General features: G+C 36.1%; 1 protein-coding gene across 2 annotated transcripts in view; it reads left to right on the forward strand.

Annotated features, from left to right (window-relative positions):
• Positions 1-21,306, forward strand: part of sgk1 (serum/glucocorticoid regulated kinase 1) — a 44,425-nt gene that overhangs the window by 16,724 nt on the left and 6,395 nt on the right. The window contains exons 3-4 of one of the 2 annotated variants that reach the window (XM_038292654.1): positions 8,352-8,567; positions 10,775-10,838. In XM_038292654.1, the coding sequence (XP_038148582.1) occupies positions 8,352-8,567; positions 10,775-10,838 (280 nt within the window). Of the gene's footprint in view, positions 1-8,351; positions 8,568-10,774; positions 10,839-21,078; positions 21,227-21,306 lie in introns of those variants that run through there. The other variant, XM_038292657.1, reaches the window with a different exon arrangement.

The raw sequence follows: 21,306 nt of genomic DNA on the forward strand, positions 1-21,306 counted from the left end.
GAGGCTTTGTTTCCAGGAGGAACAAAGATTTCTATCTGGCACCATGAGGACTTTTTTATCCAGTTGGTTTTATGGCTGGTGGATAAAAGCTTGAATCTAAATAAGCAAATTGCTTGGAAAGCCTTGCTTCATTAGTCAATGAAGTGAGCTCATGTTGTTAATGTTCTGTAAGAGGCAGCTTGATCAATTTGTACCTTTGTCTTCACAGACAGGACTGTCAGCTCAGATGATCTGGCAGATGATCAGTGGGTCATGTCGATTTATGATAAGTATGTCAATGACTCAGTCGGCCACGTGTTTTATTCTCAGCTGAGATAATATGTAGGAGCTGATCTATGCCAACTGCCTCTATTCTCATTTGGTGATAAAACCATACAAGCCAAGTCTCTGTTGATTTGAAATTTGAAACAAATCCTTCTTAACCATTAAATAATCCAAAACTAGAGTTAGAAAATTGACTCCAAAAAATTGATTAATTGCAACTTAGTAAAAAAAAAAATTGAAACTGTCCTAAAGACTCAGCCCAATAATATAATAAAGGAGTGGTTGATTTAAAATGATAATTAACAGATGACAAATAAGTCGTCATATAAAAAACAACACATGAAACTTCTAATAGTCATACTTCCTGTTATTAGAAGTATTGATAGCTGTCATTCTGTTACATAACTGAGATTTGACTCAACCGCTTTTGAATAAGTCCACATAAAAAAAAAAAAAAAAACAGCAAAAAAACAGAGATTTGACTTGTTTTTTCACTTCAGAGAATTTATACTTTATTTGAATTTTTCCCTGAAATTAAGAGACAGGGGTTGGATTTACCGCTAAACGACTGCAGTATTTACCCAAAATACTTCTCAAAAACACGAAGAATGACTTTGGTTGCCCTTCAAATGGACATGGGCTTGGAAAAATTCTCTCAAAAGTCACCCGAAAATCGTTGACAGTTTGCTGAAAAAAAAAATAAAGCCTGTATTAAATCTGTTAACATTTCAGTAAGTTCTTAGAAGTATGAATACCCTCATCCTACTCTTAAATGCTGGCTGTAAAGTATTCTCAGTAAAGAAGCTTCCTTGTTTCTAGGGTGCTTTAGACGTCATTTCTAAGGTCTTAACAAACCTTTGCTGAACTTTGCTCTCCAGGCTTTAGTTCTTGACGTCGTCTCAACTTGGAAATGAATTCAAAGGGCAGTATCAGCAAAGGGACACCTCTTTCTAGAGCTAATGATTGACGAGTGTCGCGTCAGATTTCAAAGCTTTAACAGTGACCAATTATAAAACTTTTATGAGGCAAGGGCATGAACTCTGTCCTTACGCCATCACCTGTTTAAGCCTAAACTCTTGATTATGAGGTGGAAAATCAGAATTTGCAGTTGATTTATTAACAGTCGGAAGACTTTTTTTTCAATCTAAACGAAGTAAAAAAAGATCATAAGAACAATACAATGAGTGTAGCAACTTTTAATCCTTTCTGAATCAGCTCTTTTCTTAAACTACCAATCAGGTCATACCTCCTTAAAAACCTCTCAGTTGGATTTGAGATTTAGCTGGATTTTCCATTAATTGAATTACTGTCAAAAGGGGTTTTACCGAGCCCCGGGAGAGAGAGATGGCATTAGGAGGTACACCCCACAAGGTCCAATTAGAGTTACAGCGTGGGCAGTAAGAGGTAAAATCCCTTTCCAAGAGTTTGGCTTGCCATGCATACTGTATCAATAAAAGTAAAATGCTTCTCATTCCCAAATTCTGTTTGTGCTTTTGTGAGCAGTTGATCTAATTGGCTCAGAACTTTCTTTTTGCTTTGTTATATCTCAGCAAAGAAAGAAGAAATAAATGTCTGAACCTCTGCACCCCAGCTTCACTTCCAGACTCCATCAAATTCTTTGGCTTATAATAAAACAGAGGAGGTGCCAGCTTAGTTTCAGTGTGAAGCATACTTGTGTCACACTAATTTGGCCCGATTCCAACAGCTGGCAGTACCTGCAGGAGTCTGTTGTTGAAGCCACAGCTCTGCTAATCAAAATCCAACCTTGTATTCGTTACAGCCTTTATCTTCATGCATTACGCTTTTTTTCCCAGTCTTTAATCTTACTATTTTTTTTTCCCTCAATCAATTCAGAAACACTTAAATAGAATGTTAATTAGGGAACTCTTCCTGGACTTGGAAGCTGAATGTGTTTAACATAAATTTAGCAAAGAAAACCTTCTTATCCTTTCCTTTTCTTTTGTTGAACAGCCAAGTGAGCTGGCAGTAGTGGAATGCGAACCAAGCATTAAACTGGAACTTGCATTGCACAATCTCTCATTTTTATCCTTTAATATATTCTACCTATAAATATGCATTAACATTTATTCCCGTTGCTGCCACAGCACATTTTACACACAGGTCTATTCTGTGCCAAAGTAGTAAAATACCTCAGCTGCAGCTCCCGGGTCTTATTTGCTTTATGAAAATGTGTCTTTTAAAAACAAAAAGATGTTCTGGGAGTAAACAGGTTTAAATGTAAAAGTACCTCCAAAAGTTTCGGCTTTGCAAGCCGCTTCGTATGTTATCAGCCCATTAAATGGCTGTTATAAGCAGTTGATCACATGGTGGATGACCCAGCACACTTTTCTCCAACAGACTTCTCTTTTGCTTCCTCATCTTAAAACTGTGAACCGTCTTGACAACATCCAAAACAGCTGAAACAGGAATTTCAAGATCTTTGTCTATAACCCTTTCATGATCTCAACAGTCCTGTTTGTGGACAATAGCATAAAAAAAAAACTCGCAGAAACTCAATTTGTTGGTTAATTAACCTGTAATGAATGAAAAACTGAATTTACCAATAGGTGTTGCATGTTTAGTTTTAATGGAAACTGTTTCCTTGCATGATTGCATGGTTCAGCATTACTTATTTGTTGAGATAATTAAAACAATCTATGCAACAACTACTAACTTAACACATATCTGCTAGATAGTTTTATTATTTTTTTAGTTTCTCCCAATTTCTGTCTGTCAGCTTTGACCAAATAAAAAAGAAAAAGAAGAAAAGAGAGAGGAGAGAAAGAAAAGTATGAAAGCCTAAAAAGGTTTTAGAAGGTTTTATTATAAGGGATTTTGGAAATTATTGTGGTCTTAATCTCCTCTGAGAGCCCAGCAAAACCCAACCTTCTATGTCCATGTTCCAGAGCTGCAGCCAAAACTACAGAATCCTTAAAGTACAGCAGCAGCCTGATTATCCAGTAATACTTTAGTTTCTGTACTCCCAGAGTTAAATCTACATAAACTGCTTGTGTGGTTTGGGTTTATCACAAAAGCTTGATGACTGAGGTTGAAATTGACCTAATTTGCTTGCGTTTAGATTGAAAGCTGAGCAGTAATCTGCTCTAGGCGATCATTGTTAACATGGATTTTATTGTGATCCACATTAAAGCTGATTTCACTTCATTTGTACTTTGATCTTAAAAATCTACTTTCGTTTGAAACTGCGGTTTCTGTTTGGATGTCCTAACGACACGCTGAGAAACCAGTTCAGCAAATAATTTTTTTTCTTTAGATGTGAAAGTAAATTGAATTAAAAGCATCCTTTAAAGTTTTTTCTTCAAAATATTTTTTAAGAATACAAGATAGACTAGTGCTGCAAATGATTTGGTCAAGAAATAAACAAAAAAAGTCAAAAAGCTCCAAATTATAAAAGATTTTTAGTGCAATTTTCCAATCCTGAATTTAGAAGGATGTTGATCTGTTTCTCTCTTCATATTTATTCAATTTATTTTTTATTTTTGGTCATTTCTTTTAAACTTGACTGATTTAAGATTGTGTTTTTTGCTCACTTTTACCAGAATGTCTGCTTCTGATACTCCAACAGGACACACATATTCACTTTTAATTATTAATTGGACCACCAAAATAAGAGGTTTTGCTTTAAAAATTTTAGAACCATTTAAAACCTCATACTTTGCACTGCTTTAAATCTGAACCTGTAATCTATAAATGAAGAGGCAAAAAACAAACAAAACAAGGTGACCATTTAGGTAGGAAGCAACTATGTCACATTTTTAAAGTAACATTACAGATACCTGTGTAAAAAAAATAGTATTGACAGAACTCTTTTACTTAAGTTAAACAATAAAGGTTCTACATTGTACTTAAGTACAAAGGTAAAATTAAGTTTTTAATCTTCAATTCTAAACATACATTTACAAAAAATATTCTTAAATAAAACTAGTTCTATACACAGGAAATATCTTTATTTTTCACTGCGTTGATGGAAGGAATATAAAAATTTACTCAGTCTAATATGTCCTAAATTAAAAATTCAGACGATAATATAGAATTAACTGAATATTTTCAAAGCTCTGGTACATATCACAGTGATAGCATTCAAACTTAGAACATAATTAACATATACATATCCAAAATAATAAAGGGTCAATGAATTGGGAATATCAGGAACCTAATTCATCATCTGCAATTTTTACCAGACCTCTGTCTTCATCCAGGTTGCTATCAGTTTAAAATAAATAGATAAATAAAAATACTGGGCTCCAACTGGACATATTCTCTCATTACTCTTCATTTCCCCCAGTTTTGTTGCAATGGTTAGGTTTAGAATTAACAAGCTAGTTTTAAGAAAGTAAGAAATATAAAGGACAGATATCTATGGTCAAATTTAGCAATAAAATAATGAAGAAAGCTACTTAAGAGCAACATGAAAGCATTTATATTTAGTTATTTTATACCTCAGAATGATGGAAGAACAGTAAAAAAAAAAACCCCAGAAAGAATGAAAGTAGATAAGAAATGAAGAACGAGAAAGTTATATCCCAAGGAAGGAAGGAAGGAAGGAAGGAAGGAAGGAAGGAAGGAAGGAAGGAAGGAAGGAAGGAAGGAAGGAAGGAAGGAAGGAAGGAAGGAAGGAAGGAAGGAAGGAAGGAAGGAAGGAAGGAAGGAAGGAAGGAAGGAAGGAAGGAAGGAAGGAAGGAAGGAAGGAAGGAAGGAAGGTTAGTTTAGGCAAAAATTCTACATTAAAAATATAACATCCTCCTATGGTTTTTGTACAGAAAAATAGAAATCTAACAAAAAACATGTTTATCAGTCTTCCGTCAGATAATTGATTAGAGGTGGATCTCTTTGTTAATTGAAGAGTTTATCCCTGTTTACCATACGGGGGTAAAGGTCAGACCTTTAGGTAAAGTGTTTACATAAATCACAAGGAATAAAGGCAAAAACATCTTTAAAAAGTGATGTTGGTGGAAGTTAAGAAAGTATTTCTGATGAGGATTGATTAAAGTTATGTTTTAAAGCTCTGAGCGTCTTGGCTGTAACACGAGATTCTGTATTTGGAAGGTTTAAAGACAGACATTACTGTTTTTATGCAACCTAATCACTGATAGTGGCACAAAACAAGGTCAAAGGACAGGAAGAGGAATTGACAGAGAGGGGAGTCTGTAAAACATGCTAATTTATTCTTGCTGTTTTATAGTTTACTGTATATCATGGAGGAATGCCATATTCATCCTGAACAGGTGTGATTATAAACCATATAATGCATTATACAAGAATTTATTCCTATTTAATAATGAAAAACATTTGGGGAAAATAATAACACATGCCACGCTGTCTTTAACAGCTGATGGTAAAATCCTACTTTATTTATATGCATGACAATAACTTTTCACAGAAAGAAAAAATTTCTCTCCCGAGCTGTAAGTTCAGTATCAAAGCCAGACACACCGTCTCTCTCTCTCACTCAGGCTGCATCCTCATGCTATTTTTGAGGTAGTGCAGAGGGCCGGCAGAGCAGTAGCCTTGATAAGACTTATTCGAAACGACTGCAGACTCTGAAGCTGTCAGCTCGCTGTTCCAAGGACACTCTTTACCAAACGAAAGAGTCGCTCTGGGTCACCAGCACATCCAGCTATGTAATTTGGTTTCCTCCTGAGCCATTTCCACCTTGAACTTAGCTCCTATTCTCCTATATTTTCCTGTAGCCATCTAATCTCTCTCAGTGCATGTGCGTGTTCCTGTGTGTGTTTAAAGAGCACATTCAGTTTGTGCTTGTGATATGTATTCAGTTGCTGTTACCAGACACATGCTAAATGGTGATTAAGAAAAAGGAGGTTTGTGTGAAGATTGTCCACTGGAGAATCTGTCACTACAGCTGTCACATAGAAGCAAATTACTTCTGAGGGTGACACTGACTCATCCACTGCCTCCTGTGCAAAACAAAAGCGGCCGTATGATGTTTTATTCATGAAGTGGGAATGATTCTGTCGGTATGTAAGTTTAAAACAGTATCCAAACAGTTACATTTAAAACAGCTAAACTCAGTTTATTTTTTAGTTATTTATGTATTTGTAATTTCTATAAAAGAATTTGTAACCATATTTTTTTTATATCCATCCAGTGTTATCAAATCCTGTTAGTTATTCCCTCTTCCATCTATTGAGAGATAGCACAATATATTCAATTTGAATTAATCATTTAATCCGAGTTTCAATAACAGGTTTTTTATTTCAAAAACTCCGCTGATTGTATCGACATTAGTTGTTCAACAATAGAAAAGAACCCCTTCTATTTAACAGGAAGTATTTGAAGTAGCAGATAGTAACTCCGTTAGTCACCCCCAGATGTCCTTAATGATAAATAATTGGTTGAACATGCAGTGTTCCTTGATGTAGCAAAGAAAAAACAAAAAAAAATGCATTTTACAATATTGTAACTTAAAATGTACCATTGTACATGAACCAGCTTGGAAAGCCACCATCTGCTATCTTCATAGTGTGCACCTTTGATTAGTTGTGCTTGTGAACAAAGATACAAACAAATCTTGGACATGTTCTGATAAACATGTTCGATTTTGTGAATATTAGGTGAACATAGAAGGGCAAATTGTTTTTCTAGGATTTAAAAAAAAAAGAAAGCTTACAATACCTCTTGTAAGATTGGTTAGGTTAAGTATTAGTTGGGTTATTATTATGCAACAAGCTTTTGTACAAACCACTGCCCCATTTTCAACTTCATTAAGTTGAAATACAGCACCATAATAACTCTAAACGTCTGGGTTAAATTGAGCTACAGCCATAATTAACTTTTAATTTATTGTCATGATATGTGATAAAGAATCTAATCGAAAATTTTATGACGAGTTCCACTAGGACAGGATATTGCACCTACTGTAGCATGCCTATCTGTTTTTTTAATAAAAGATCAGGGTGGAGTGACCTTAATGGACATGATAGATATGCTTTTTTTTGTAATTTTAGGGAAACAGCCTACAGTGAAATGCTATCAACCTAAAAGGATTATAATAAAATAAAATAAAAAATGCTGCTATAATAATTAAGTAAAAATTGGGATAAAACAAATTAATTTAAATCATTTTGTTTCATTAAATAAAAACACATACTGTACATTCTGGTCTCTTGTTCCTATGTCTATTGGTTTATTTATTTGTGTTTATGAGCTTTACATTCTAGGAGATAAAACTGTTACACACTCTTACTGTCCTGTTCCTCACGCATTGAAACCTCCTGCCAGAGTTCAGACGTGAGAACAGATTGCGATGCACAGTTTAGTCTCTGATTTTTTTTATTGGCTCTTGTCAAACGGGGTTTGTGTCCGATGTCCTGGAAAGAAGGGAGAGAGGTCCCAACAATTTTCTCTGCTGTTCTAACAGCTCTCTGAGGGCACCTACGATGTTCAGCTGCCATTACAGTGAGTCATGATGGATTCAGTGGTGCTGAATCCTTCATGTTAGTGAGAATTTATCAAGTTGGTGAGAATGGGAGGGGTAACCATTTTGGGATTTTACCAAAAACCAGATCAAAATTTTCAAAAAGGTTTGCTTAGGCTTGAACGCTGACTATGTTTTTTGTGGGATGTACAGTTATCTGTCCTATCTGTCCTATTAATGGAACAACTACAATCTGGGTAAAAATTTACACAAAGGAAATGCAATGTTAACGGCATATTAGAGATGTTTACACCTTGAGTTGTTGTCCATGATATCCCAGATACTTACATTGGCTATCAATGTGAATCATGCATGTATATGTAAGAAAAACAACAAACAAAATAAACTGAGGTGCAGACACATTCAAGAGCTATGTAAAAGGGGATAATCTATATTTGGAGGTCATAATTTGGACTTTAAAGCGTGACAAAACTCGAGACACTGCAAAAATAGTCTCCACCTCAAGTGTTTAAAATTAGTTGGTCGCAGACCAAGCGAACCGGCGACCATCAGAGAGATTTGAAAGCTCTCTAATCATTTTCTCATGATTATAATTTTTTATAACTACATTTTTGAAGTTATTGAGTGCTAAGAATAAAAGAACTATAATATAATTGATCCTACTTTACAGGTAAGGAAGTGGAGGATGCTCTCACGCCATCATAACGACAGCGCAGTCAAACAGAAGGAGTTGGAGTCAGATGTTCACATGGAAGGTTGTCAGTGCTGGGCGCTTCACACATCACCACTTCTGGCCAGCCCAGTGATCCTGGAGTGCTCCATCTGCAGCGGACCCTACATCAGCTATGCCATGGAGGATAACTGGCAGCCACGACAACGAACACAGGTTAAAAACGCAAATTCATGCATGAAATTAGATATATGAATTTTTTGGTTCAGTTTTGTAGAGGCTGTTTATAATTTTGTAATTTGTATTAATACATTTATTATCTACTGACTACTGGACTATTTTTTTTAATGCATTTTGTTCTTTACTTACCGGTAGTTTTTTTTTTAAACATGAGTATTATAGGTTCATGTATCATAAGCCAGGCAGATTTAGATAGAAGTAAAAGTTAACTCGTTGATCAAGACATTTCATTAGACCAAAATATAAACAAAAAAAAGGAACGCAGCATAGAAAGATCTGTAAAACATTGAATATAGTTGCAGATGTAGGGACCAGGAAGGCTGAGACATAGCGTGGGAAAACTATTCCTACAATACAAAAGCTAATCTCATTCAATAAACTTAACAAGAGTTTAATTGTAACAAACAAACAAAATGGCTAAAACTATGGCAGAAAGTAATGACAGTAAATACTGTCATCAGATGTCCTTTTCAATGTGTACCAAACTACCATAATTGTAGTTTTCTGGACTTTGAAAGATTTAAAAGTTGTTTTTAGTCTGCATGGTGTAAGGCCCAAAACAATAACATGTTGGGAACAATCCACATCTATCAGATTGAAAAGCAGATTGTTACCATGGAAACAGGCTGCTGGAAAGACTTCTCCAACAGGTAAAGAAAACAGTTAGAAAAAAATGTTGCTTAACAGAGAGTCTGCTAAGTTTTTCCTGGTCTAAACCAGATATTCAATCCTGCCTTTAGCTTGCAAATTCATTTTCTTTCAAATATAGGCCAAATTAAATCTATTGGATTCTCAAATGTGTTAGATTTATCGTTAGGAAGCTTTGTTTCAATTAAAACATTTTCCAAAATACTATTTTTTTTTTTTACTTTTCTTACTGAGTCTGTGAGAACTATTCTAAAACAAACACTATAACCTGTGTATTGAGGTATTCTGGGAACTGCATTCAAACTTAATAATAGGAAATTATTCACCATGAGTTCAGTCAAGGAAAATAACACAAATCATAACCATAAAGCCAGATTATCCAAAATTAGCTCCATGTTTTAGAGATTCAAATGCAGGTAAATTATTTAGAAATGCATTCCATGTTTCTTTTTTTAAAGGGATTATTAATACTTATATTTTTCATAATAAATGTCCCACATTTAACATTTTCTCCCCACATCTTTAAGTGTTTAGTTTGAATGTTTTTACCACTTAATTAAATGACCTTTGAAGTGATTTTTTTTTTTTTTACATTTGTGATAATACAACTACAAATTTGCACATAAGAAAGATGGTGTCTAGACACTCACATTGTTTATTATGATTTTGAAAACAAATCTCTAGAAGTAATCCTGACTATAAACACTTGGATCTGATCAAGTATTTTATGATGATCACAAGTTTAGATGCAGAAATTAACCTTTTGATTTGCATGTTTTGCTGCACATTTTGGTTTTTCTTTTAATTTTTTTATATATCTGAATATTAAAATCTTTTGTAACTGTTGCATAGAGTTTTTCTTCTTGAGCTCCACATCTCCTTTAACTTTTATGAAACATAAATTTACACACTCTGCTGCGTCAAGGAGCTTAGCTTAAAGTCTTCTTTTAGAATGATAAATATACTATGAAATATTAATAATCAGAAATTCAAGACTTTCTGTCTCTGTGGTTTGCACATCATCCATCAGCCCTCACTGAAGCCATAAACAACATAAGAGGAAGAGCATGACAGCGAAAGGAGGGCTCTTTTCTGCAGACGTGAATGTAGATTAAGTGATTGGTGGAGAAGGCAAGCTGCTGAAAACCACTAAATAAATGAGCAAAGAGATGAACTGAAGTAAACCACATGCACATATACTATACAAACCTCCTCTGAGGGTGGGTAAATCTCAGAGATAGAGTCATGGGAATTTGCAAAGCATTGAGGAATAGGAAGCCAGGCTAAGGCTGTACTAAAATAAACACAAGGCAGTTTGGAAAGTTGTTGATTGGCAGCAGCATCATTAAAAAAAGTTTTCTCAGCCATGTAGTGTGAAGGTTGTAGCACATCAAAGAAAATAGATAATGGAAGTATATCCTGTCAAAAATGTTAGAAATTCCCAGATTAATTACACTGAATTACATGAAGATAGTTGGATACTCTCTGATGTTTAATGTGTTTTCTAAGGTCTGTTACCTAATTTTCCTCTCTAGGCGATGGACCTGTACTATCATAATGATTCAGACCCGGACAGCTACTGTTGCCCTGGCGACGGCAGTGAGTATTCTGCAACAATTTCTGTTGTTTTTGTTCTCTAAATTCTCATTGTCCTCCCACCTTGTTCGTTCCATCTGTCCATAAGCTGTAACTGCACAGCTATTTCCATACTGGAAATTTTTTTCTTTTCTTATCATCATCCGTGGATGAATCACCTTTTTTCTAGGAATTAATAATGATCTAGTATTTGTAATGTTTTTGTCTTGCAATGTGGCTTTCTACTCTTCAAACCCTGGTGACTGGATCATACCTCACAGCTCAGTCCTCTGAGCAGACCGCTAAACTGTCAGGATAATTGCTGTTGTCGGAAAAGAAAGAAAAAAAACAGATTACCGCTTGTTTTGTGGAATGTGCAAAGGCGGTAGTTACAGACACGGTGATCAGGACAGATCATCGTGCACAAAGCATGGTGACCTTCTCAGTTTACAACCTCAGTCCAGCTGTTGATAGCGTGTGAGCTAATGTGATTGCTTCTTGGCCTAGATATGCACTACGGGGTGAGAGTCCATCTGTATTTATTGCCAAAATGACCCTAAGTCACTGAACTTTAATTTTCCACTGCAGCCTTCATTTATGAAACAAATGACAGTTCAGTCTAAAGGACAAGAAGCAGCACAAAAAAAAATGCATGTTTACAAATATGATAGGGATTATATGAAAAAGTATGTTATATCTAAAAAATAAATATGTCATCTTATATGAATAACAAGCAGTTTCTAAATGTTGCTTTATTTTTTATCCAGAAAAATTTTTCCTGACTACTCCCAGCTCAGAGGCTCCTGAACTTTACACTATAAAACAACATAACATAGACTGAAAGATATTAATGCGATATGTAATGCCCAAAGCTAAAAAATGGAAGAACATATGATGAAAAGAGTCTTTGACATCTATCAGTCTGGAAAGGATGAATAACATCAGAAGAGGATGGGATTTGCTGCAAGAAAATTATCCAGGTACAACTAGTTAAGTCTTTAGTAGCTAGAGAACCAACGAAAATAGTTCACAGATTTAAATTAAATGCCATGGCAAGCTTTAAACCCTTCATTGCATGTGAATTTTAACAAATGTGCAAAGTAATCATCGGCATATTTCCTCCACAGTGAAAGCTTAATTTCTCTGATAATTAATTTAGACATAGAAACTGAAAGATATCTGTATTTGTATGTTTGCTTAGAAGCAGAAAACTAGGTTAGTTCTGTGCAACTGCAGCAATTTTAGTTCAAGCTCTGCACTCCTCATGGAACATTTCCAGGAAGAAATGTGACAAGAGGCCTTTTTTGTTCAAAATGCTAGTTTTTTTGGCAGCGGACTGTCTGTCAGGAAAGAGAGAATTTTTTGGTGCAGGGAGAAATCCAAGCAATTATAGAAGCTGCTGACAAGCTGCTCCTGTGGCCCCTGCTGTCACACCGCTACACCCTGTCAGTCCAAGTTCAGTAATTAGTGGCTCTAGGAGAGCTTAAACATTGTATGATGTTATAAATCAGTCGTTTACAACAATACAGTCATGAATGTGACTGCATTGCATCATTTAAACAGGCATAGCTTTTAGCTGTATCATTTTACAGAAAAGCTTTATTTCCTTTTTCTGCACTTTTTTGTTTTCTAACATTGGTAGCATAGAGCCTTTGGTTAAAGGTAGCTTTTGTAAACTCAGCAGTAACTTTATCGTCCAATAAATTAGGATTTATACTCTGAACTGTGGTGCTCCTCTTTATCAGGCGCTATTATATAACTTATAATTAAGCCTGCAATTGACATGGGGTGTGTGTGTGTGTGTGTATGTGTGTGTGTATCGGCTCTGCAACTTTTTTTCTCACACTGTTATGACGTCAAACTCACTTGTACCAGCTTGCTTTCACAGCTTAACAGGCACACCTACTCCAATGCACGCACATATTCAGAAATAAAGGGAAACATATACTTTATAAATCCTTTAAAGACACCATGCTCAAGAAACTAAACAGTTTAAGGTATATGTCTGAACATGTTTACAGATCTGGTCAATTGTATAATAACCAGGTCACAAGCCTCCTTCCCAAAATGGGTAAAATGTCAGTAAATCTTTATAACATTTCAGTCTTTGGGAATTCTTCCTTGTGAAATATACTTAAAGATCAACTGTCGTTTTTTTCCAGGTTATATTCAAATTTACATTTCCTGTGAAAAACTCCCCATTTTACATGTTACATTTTACATTCACTAGCTTATGCATTTTGCATTGTGATTTCATATGACAGACAAAAACTCTTTATTTGCTTTTATGCAATAAAACCTAAGGTATTTAAATTCAAATTCAAAAATTGAAGTTATGTTCAGACCTCCAGACTCAATGCAAACACCTTCATAGCCATTACAGCTGTGAGTCTAGATTTACATGTGTCGTATAACTCCATTCATGAATAAAGCTCTGTCAGATGTTTAAACCTATAGATAGTGTTTTATAACCAAATCCTGCTTTAATCTTGTCCACTATTTTATCCTTGATATGTTTAGTGTATTGAATGGATCTCATCTTCCGATTAGCTTGCAAATGTTATTTGGATGATATTTGGATTAATATTGAGATTAAATTAAACATTGGCATACTTTCCTTATTGTTGAGGTGGCTCTTAAAGACATATTGGAAGACTATATTTATTTAGGGGTCTAGTTGAGCTGAATGTTGATAGACAACAAGTTAAGCAGCTTTTGTAAAAAAAAAAAATAAAAAATATATATATATATATATATAAAACAAAAACTTTTCTGTTACCAGTACCAATGCATTGGCAGTGGTAACAACTTTGTTATTGGATTGAACTTTGTTATTGGAATTTGACCAAATGTGATGTGGTTCAAAGCTATAAATAGTGCAATTCATTTCATTTATACTTCTTATGAATTTAATCGGTCTTACTGTGACCTTTTAAACTGATTTAAAGCAATCCTGCATTTAAAAAAAGGATATTTCTAAAAGTATTCACTAAAGCCTCAAACCGGGAAACCCTGGCCCCAGAGTGATGATGGTCACATGACTTCCCATTGACAGAGCTGAGATGACATGTAGGCCAATGAGGCCACATCTATACACACTGTGTCCACTCACAAAATAAAGGCCTTTCTGTTGTCCTTAGACTTAAAGGTTTTTCTGTAATGCTGTCACTGTGGCTCATTCACATTCATCAGCAGGGTGACTGATTCTCCAAACATCCTCTTTATCTTGAACAGAAACAGTTATAATTACTGCAAAAGATTTGATGAACAGACGACGTCTGTGATGGGGCACAAGGATCACTGATTACTATGAGTTCTCTGTGAGTGATTTGCATTCATGTCCCACACCAAAGCAAACCCCTCCTGTTCCTTTCTGTGTGAAAGCCAGCACATTTCTTAGGTATAAGCAAAGTGCCACTATAACGTGGTTACATAACACACCCTTGACCAGAACACACAAGGGCAACAAATAATACACAGATTGAATGTGAGGGAGCTTCCTCTTGTTGACGGCCTGGACACTGAGCAGCCAACAAATGAGAGACAGAGAGGAGTTTACACTGAGAGGGTCTTTTCTGATGTTCTTCCTCCACCTCCTTTTGGTCACATTTAGTTCTGGATCCTCAGATGCAGACTAGAGAGAAGAGCATTTACCACTATAGAGCTAATGAAGGGTATTCTTCAACATCCTTGTTAAGCTGCTTTACTCCCCAGTGACTTTGCACAAAAAAAGACTTTGTCATTGCTTTTTACTGCTTTTCAGGCATTATTATTCTCTTTGTGGAAAAGAGGACGTGTTGTTTTCTCCGTTGATGATCTCAGATTGTGTCCCTTGAGGGTGATGTCTTTGTTCTTTGCACTGTGTAAGATGGCACTGCTCCCACCTGTGCTGTCTTAAGGCAAAAACGTCTTTGTCAAACTGCACAGTGTAAAAGTGTTGCAAAGTTCCTGACTGTGCTGTGAGATAATATATGAAGGAAACCTTGAAAGAATTGAGAAAGAATGCCCTTTCTGTGTCACTGTTTTAGAAAAATGTATTCCTGGCTGTCTCTCTGCAGGTGTGCTTTGTCCTCCAGCTTGTGTGTGTGTGTGTGTGCTTTTGACTCCCTGCAGGTTTTATTCGCCCTTGGCGCAGTTCATGTGTGCCTGTGTGCATCAGGTGGCTGCAGAGGATGTCTAAATAACAGCTTTGACTGTGGCTATTGAATTAATGCAGACAGATCAAAATAAGATGAGGTCAAATTCAAAAATTATAGAGTCACTCATCCATATTAGCTTCCCCTAAACTATAATTTAGCCTTAATGCTTGCTTGTCTTTGGATCTGTTTGTCTGTTGTCTAATAATAGCTGCATATAGAGCAGCTGAGACACAAAGCATTTGTTTTCACCTTCAGCTTTGAGAGCAGCTTTCAGATCTATGCTATAATTCAATTCAATTCAGTTTATTTATAGCGCCAATTCACAACACATGTCATCTCAAGGCACATTACGGCTCACCAGATCATACAGTCAAATTGATATGAAGTTTTCTCTCTAAGGAAACCAGTTGATTGCATCAACAAATTGAATTGAAGGAAATCCCTAACACTAAGCATGCTTGTAATGACAGTGGAGAGGAAAAACGCCCTTTTAACAGGGAGAAACCTCCAGCAGAACCAGGCACAGTGTGAGCGGCCATCTGCCGTCGCCGACTGGGGTTCAAGGAGACAGAAGCAGAGATACAAAAGGCAACTGTAAAAGGCTTCCAGGAAACACACAGCCAGGCAGACGAGCTCCGAGCCAACTCTCATGTCAGAGGATGAAAACAGCAAATGCAGCCAGTCACAGTCAGAGAAACAGGACTACACTGAAAATAGAATCAAGAAAAATTATTTTAAAAAAATGGGGTCCCTATGTCATCCAACTATGATATTTCACCAGAGGGTAAAAGTCAACATGAATGTTTTTCATTTTCTATACTTGAATCTTTCTGACTGACTAAATAAAAATATAAAACCTAACTATGGTCACTGTGACCAGAATCATGCATGATTTAGATTTCTGATATAATCAAAGAAAGAAAAAGTAGAGAAACTTGACAATTTTCCATTGCTTAATCTTAAACAACATAGGTAGAAAATTACTAATTTACTAAAAATAATAATTTTACTGTAGCTTCAGTGGAACTATTCATAAATTTAGATTTGTAAATATTTCGTAGCATCATAGTATATGGCGTTCAACAAAAAAACACCTTGGTTTTGCTTTGTTCTAAAAAAAAAAAAAGCCAAAAGACTAAATTAAAATCAGTAGTTGCAATCTGTATAACAGTTTTAGAAGTGAAATACATTTTTTCAAAGCAGTAATAACTTACATAACATCAAATAATGATAATTACTATTAGTTTGAAAATTTCTGAAGTGGCGTAGAGCCAAGCACCATATTTTAGAGCCAATTTATAATTTTAATATATTTAGAATGTAATTATTTTTGCCCTGCGAAAGACTGGTGGTGACCTGTCCAGGGTTTAGCCCGGATGGATGGATGGATGGATGGATGGATGGATGGATGGATGGATGGATGGATGGATGGATGGATGGATGGATGGATGGATGGATGGATGGATGGATGGATGGATGGATGGATGGATGGATGGATGGATGGATTGAATCATTTAGTTTCTACTTTCTAACTTTTTTGCTGTCTTTGTTGTTGTTGGTTTGTTAGCTAAGAGGTCTATGCTACTCTTCTTCATCTACATGTTTCTACTAAGTGAAATCTCTGTTAGCAAAGATAAACCCACATTTGTTATCAATTAGCAGAAAGATTTTTGGATCTAATCAAATCTAACATTTAAACAGTTTTTTAAAAATACATTTGCAGTTTCCTTTATTATAGGGGAGTCTTAAAGCTGCCCTTTTATATAATAATGTGACACTATTGTGTGTTTAAAAGAGCTAGGTTTGAAATAATAAAACATCAATGTAAACATTGGGAGAGAAAAAAAGAGAAACACAATAATTAAAGCGATAGAATAAAAACTTAACTCTATATTGGCCATGGATGTCCAACCTCAGCTAAAAGTGATAAGGCCTGAAAGTACAGGAGAACAAATGTTAAAAAGAGTTTTACGAGTTATATTTTTGTTTGCTGTTTTAGATTTAGCTGTGAAAAATGCGCACAGATTGAACGTTCTCCTATAACAGAACATAGGGCAGTTTCAAACCAAAAATATAATTAAAAACACGATAACACATTATTTCTCCATTACTGAACTCGCCTGAAATAAATCTTAGAAACACCATTCTTAGAAAACACCAGTGTGCACATGTGACCAAAATATTGAAATTGTTCATTTATCTGGAGATGGGGTTAATAATTACTGATGCATTTCTTGCTCTGAACCCCTGTGAACCCAGTAAATTTCCAAAGCAGTCCAGTGTGTGAACAGCCTCAGCTGGGGAAGAAAAAGGGGTAGAAAAAACACTGGGGAAAAAATCTGCTTACGTTAGGACATATTTGATTTTTGCAAATGTTGCATGCATTTAATAGATCCTCATCGGGATCTCTCAGTAGAAATTGATTCAACAGTTAAAAGACACATAAAGGTATCACTGATATTCTAGCTGATAACTCAGATCATGTTGCTTGCTTGTTTTATCTTCCCTTGTTATCAAAAAATAAACTGAAAGGGAACTGCTTTGTCATTGTGACATAAAAACTTCGCTAAAATAGGAAGGAGGTTTCTAAACTTATCCAAAAAAGACTACAGCTAAATTAAAGCAGAGAAGAGTCTTTTTTTTGACGACTACTGATGTTTAAAAAACGTGTAACTGGCTAGCAAGTCTGACTTTAGCATTAGAACTATTACTAAACTAGCAATTAACTTGTCCTACACAGGAGCCTAAGCAACTGCAAGTCTTATAACCAACCAAACCAAAAAACGTTTTAAGAAAATTTCATAACTAAATAGACAAATAATAATAATAAAAAAAATTAATCCTGCTATAAGACTCCAGAAAAGTATGTCCATGTACTGTAAATGTATGCACTGAACCCAGGGTCCGTCTGCTTAAATTACTGCATCAAGAGGATGTAGAATTTAGATATTTGTTAATATTTTCTTGTTAACTATTCTCCTTGGATTCTATCTGATGTAGATCAGCTGAGTCTGCAGCTAAGACAAACCAGGGACAACATACTCCTTAAATCAGGTACTGGTGCTTTCAGCTGTGTGAGATAAAACCAAGGTTTTTATTGGAAAATGAGAGAAGCTCCTTTATAAACATTATAAGCAGAGGGAAGGACAAAGTGCTCTAAAATGATCTGTTAGCAAATGTACTGGTTTTGTACTTGATAAAACACAGTCTCTAATTAACACCCACAGATGACTTTGCTCCCCATATCATTACTGAACGTGATGATCCCGGCCAGCTTGGATTCTAGACCTCTAAAACGGTCTCCAATCTCCAATACTAGAGATGTCCCGATCCAGGTTTTTGCACTTCCGATCCGATACCGATATTGTTTTTGGACTTCCGATCCGATACCGATACTGGCCGATACCAGCCTATCCGAGCATGTATTTAAGTTTAAGTTAAAGTATTTAGCCTTAGTTGTAAGACTCATGTTGAAAAGGGTTTTAGTACTCTTGATAACATCTAGCCAGCTAAATTAGGTGAGATTGAATAAAACACAATGCTTGGTAACAACAAACTTATCTGTTTATTAAGAGATAAACACAAACTGGACAAAATTATGAAGAGCAATCTGAAATTGCACAGTGAGCAGTAAAACCGTAAACAGTTAAAGGTGCAAGTATTACTGTAAGTTTTAATAAAAATGCAAAACAGGGGAACACTGGCGCAAAATAGTGGAATGGATCGTTTCAATCGGCGAAACTGGAAAATACGGACCAGATTTTTTTTTTAAAACTGGATCGGCAGTCTGGATCGGCATTTTACATGCTTTGCCGATACGCATTTTTTTGCCAATATCTGCGTCCCGATCCGATACGTGGATCGGATCGGGACAAGCCTATCCAATACAGTTGCAAAATAAATTGATGTGGTTTGGCTTTATGCAAGGATTGCAAATGTTGTAGTTCATATCCTGGCTATGTCTGTTTGTTGACTCTTGACAATAGAAACAGTCAATGACTTAAGAATCTCCCCCAAAAAACGATTAGGCCATTTTTAGCTCCTTCCTTCCAAAAGGTTTTGGGTTTTTTGTTTCTGCTGTTCTTTGGGCAAGACGTTTTTCACCCACCATTTTTTACTTCACTCAACTTCCTTTAACCCGGGCATACACTGCGTGAATTTTCAATCTTTTCACGCTGCTACAGCTCAAACTGTATGACTAAACCGCAGGCTAACGATGCATGTTCAGCATGACGCTCTAATGCGATCTACCTGCTCACACTGTATGTCTAAAAACCAACTTCAGACTCAGCTCCGCAGTGAGATGGCGCTACTCGGACTCGTCTATCCAGAAGCCAAACGAGTAGAAGAGGAATGTGAAACTCACTAGAGTGAAACGCTGCCTTGGCAATTTGTGCAATTTTGTGCTGAAAGCCCTAAAAAGAAAAGGCGACGACATATTTGGACAAAGAAATGGCTGTGCAAACTTGGCTACTATGGTCTGTCAATTTTACAGAAAGAACTCCATTTCACTCACACACCCACCAAGCTTTTGTGCTTTCATCTGAGAGGAAGAAGAAGAAGAATCCTTGTTTGCACATACCCACTGAGCGATTTGCCCACGACGCTCGTGGTTTCAAACATGTTTGATTTTCTCCCAACCTAATGATTCCTGATTGGGAGCTGGTCGTGAGAGACTGATAGCCCCCCGTTACCCCCAGTACACTACGTGACGCACAATCAGGCTGAAAGTCGGCCTGATCGAAAAATGCTCGCACGACTGGAAAGTCGGCCCTAATAGGGGAAAAAAAATCGCACAGTGTAAGCCCGGCTTTACCACTGACTTTGTGCAGTAAATGACACGCCCCCTTTTTAATTTGTGCATTTTCCATTTGTAAATACAATAATATGTCCTTGTGACTTTACAACCAAGTCCATTCTCCCTCCCTGGACAGCAATTGGTTTAACATACTAAATGGCCACCTTGCGTAATGATTGCAGTGAAAGTGGCTGTTTCAAAATATGAATGTGTGGACACGTTATATCTATGTTTTAAAACATAAATGAGAAATACATGGTTATTGTATCCAACAGCAATAGACCTTCCCCAGACATGGATATACTTTAGTATATTCTGCTGTAAAATTTGTCTTATCGGGCTACCTTGACTTACCTTGAGAATCCGCTTAAGTACCTTTTTTTGGTATCCATCATCGCTAACACATTGTACGTAATGGTTATGGTTTTAATCTACGCTGTGGATTACCCATAATTCCAAGTCGTAGTGTAAAAAATAAAATATTCAAATACATCGTTATTTTAAGATCTTTATTACGGTTTGAAACATATTATATGAGTGTATTTTTACCAACCGTCTACTGAACTATACACAGTTATTAACATGGTAATTAAAAGTACCACTGTCTGCTTTGCTATTGGTGTCGTGTTTAAATGGTTCACCATCATGGTGAAATCTACCATGTGTTGGGGTAAAAATAAGGTCCGGTCTGTCATCTTAGTGTCAGGTGGGTTTTAGTGGATTTCTTTGCACCATTACATTTGCAAACAGATGTCCTAGTCCACAATTGCATAGGGGGCCCTCCAGGTGTCAGCGGCGGGGCACCTAAGAGGCCGGGGGCCCCTAAGCAACTGCAGTCTATGCTTACTGATAGTTACGCCATTGATTGTATCTATTATCATTAGTACCTAAGCAAATCCCAATTTTTTCCTGGTTTATCATCATGGCTCTCTTATACCCTTTCAAATTTTTGTCTGTTTTAAACAAAAGTTATCTTTTCTTTGTGGTGATAAGGAATGTGGATGGCGAAGATGAGCCATTGATATTCTTTAATCTAAAAAAAACCCATTCCAGTGTGGATGAACTGGTGTTTTACTGTCATTTCATTGTTACTTGTTATTTGTTACTAGAAGGGATAAAAACAAAACAAAACAAAAAATCTAAAAAAAAAAAAAAGATATTTTCAGTCTCTAAAACAAGGGTTGAACTTGAAAGTTGAGCATTTAAAGGAACCATTCATTCACTCTCAACCCTCCACTTGTGAGAAGTCATGCCACCACCCGTGAAACTCAAAACCGTGGAATGGAAGGAAATAGAGGCGGTGCGTCTCCGCCCTGATTAAAATGAAAAAAGAAAGCAAAAAAAAAAAGCTCTCCAAGAAGAGGAATGCGCTGTAGTTTGATTACCTCGCTACCAAGGAGCCCGCAGCCTCTCTGCTTGTTGTGACCCAGGAGTTAAAGGCATCCTTATGAAAGACAAAACGGCCGCTTTGACCTGTAAGTATAGAAAGCAGGAACTTGGAGAAATCACCTCTAAACATTCCGCAGCCTCTATATTTTCTATTTTAACCCCTTCT

Source organism: Cyprinodon tularosa, unplaced genomic scaffold (assembly GCF_016077235.1).
Source record: "Cyprinodon tularosa strain WSP-4 unplaced genomic scaffold, ASM1607723v1 ctg315, whole genome shotgun sequence".
NCBI classification, from domain to species: Eukaryota; Metazoa; Chordata; class Actinopteri; order Cyprinodontiformes; family Cyprinodontidae; genus Cyprinodon; species Cyprinodon tularosa.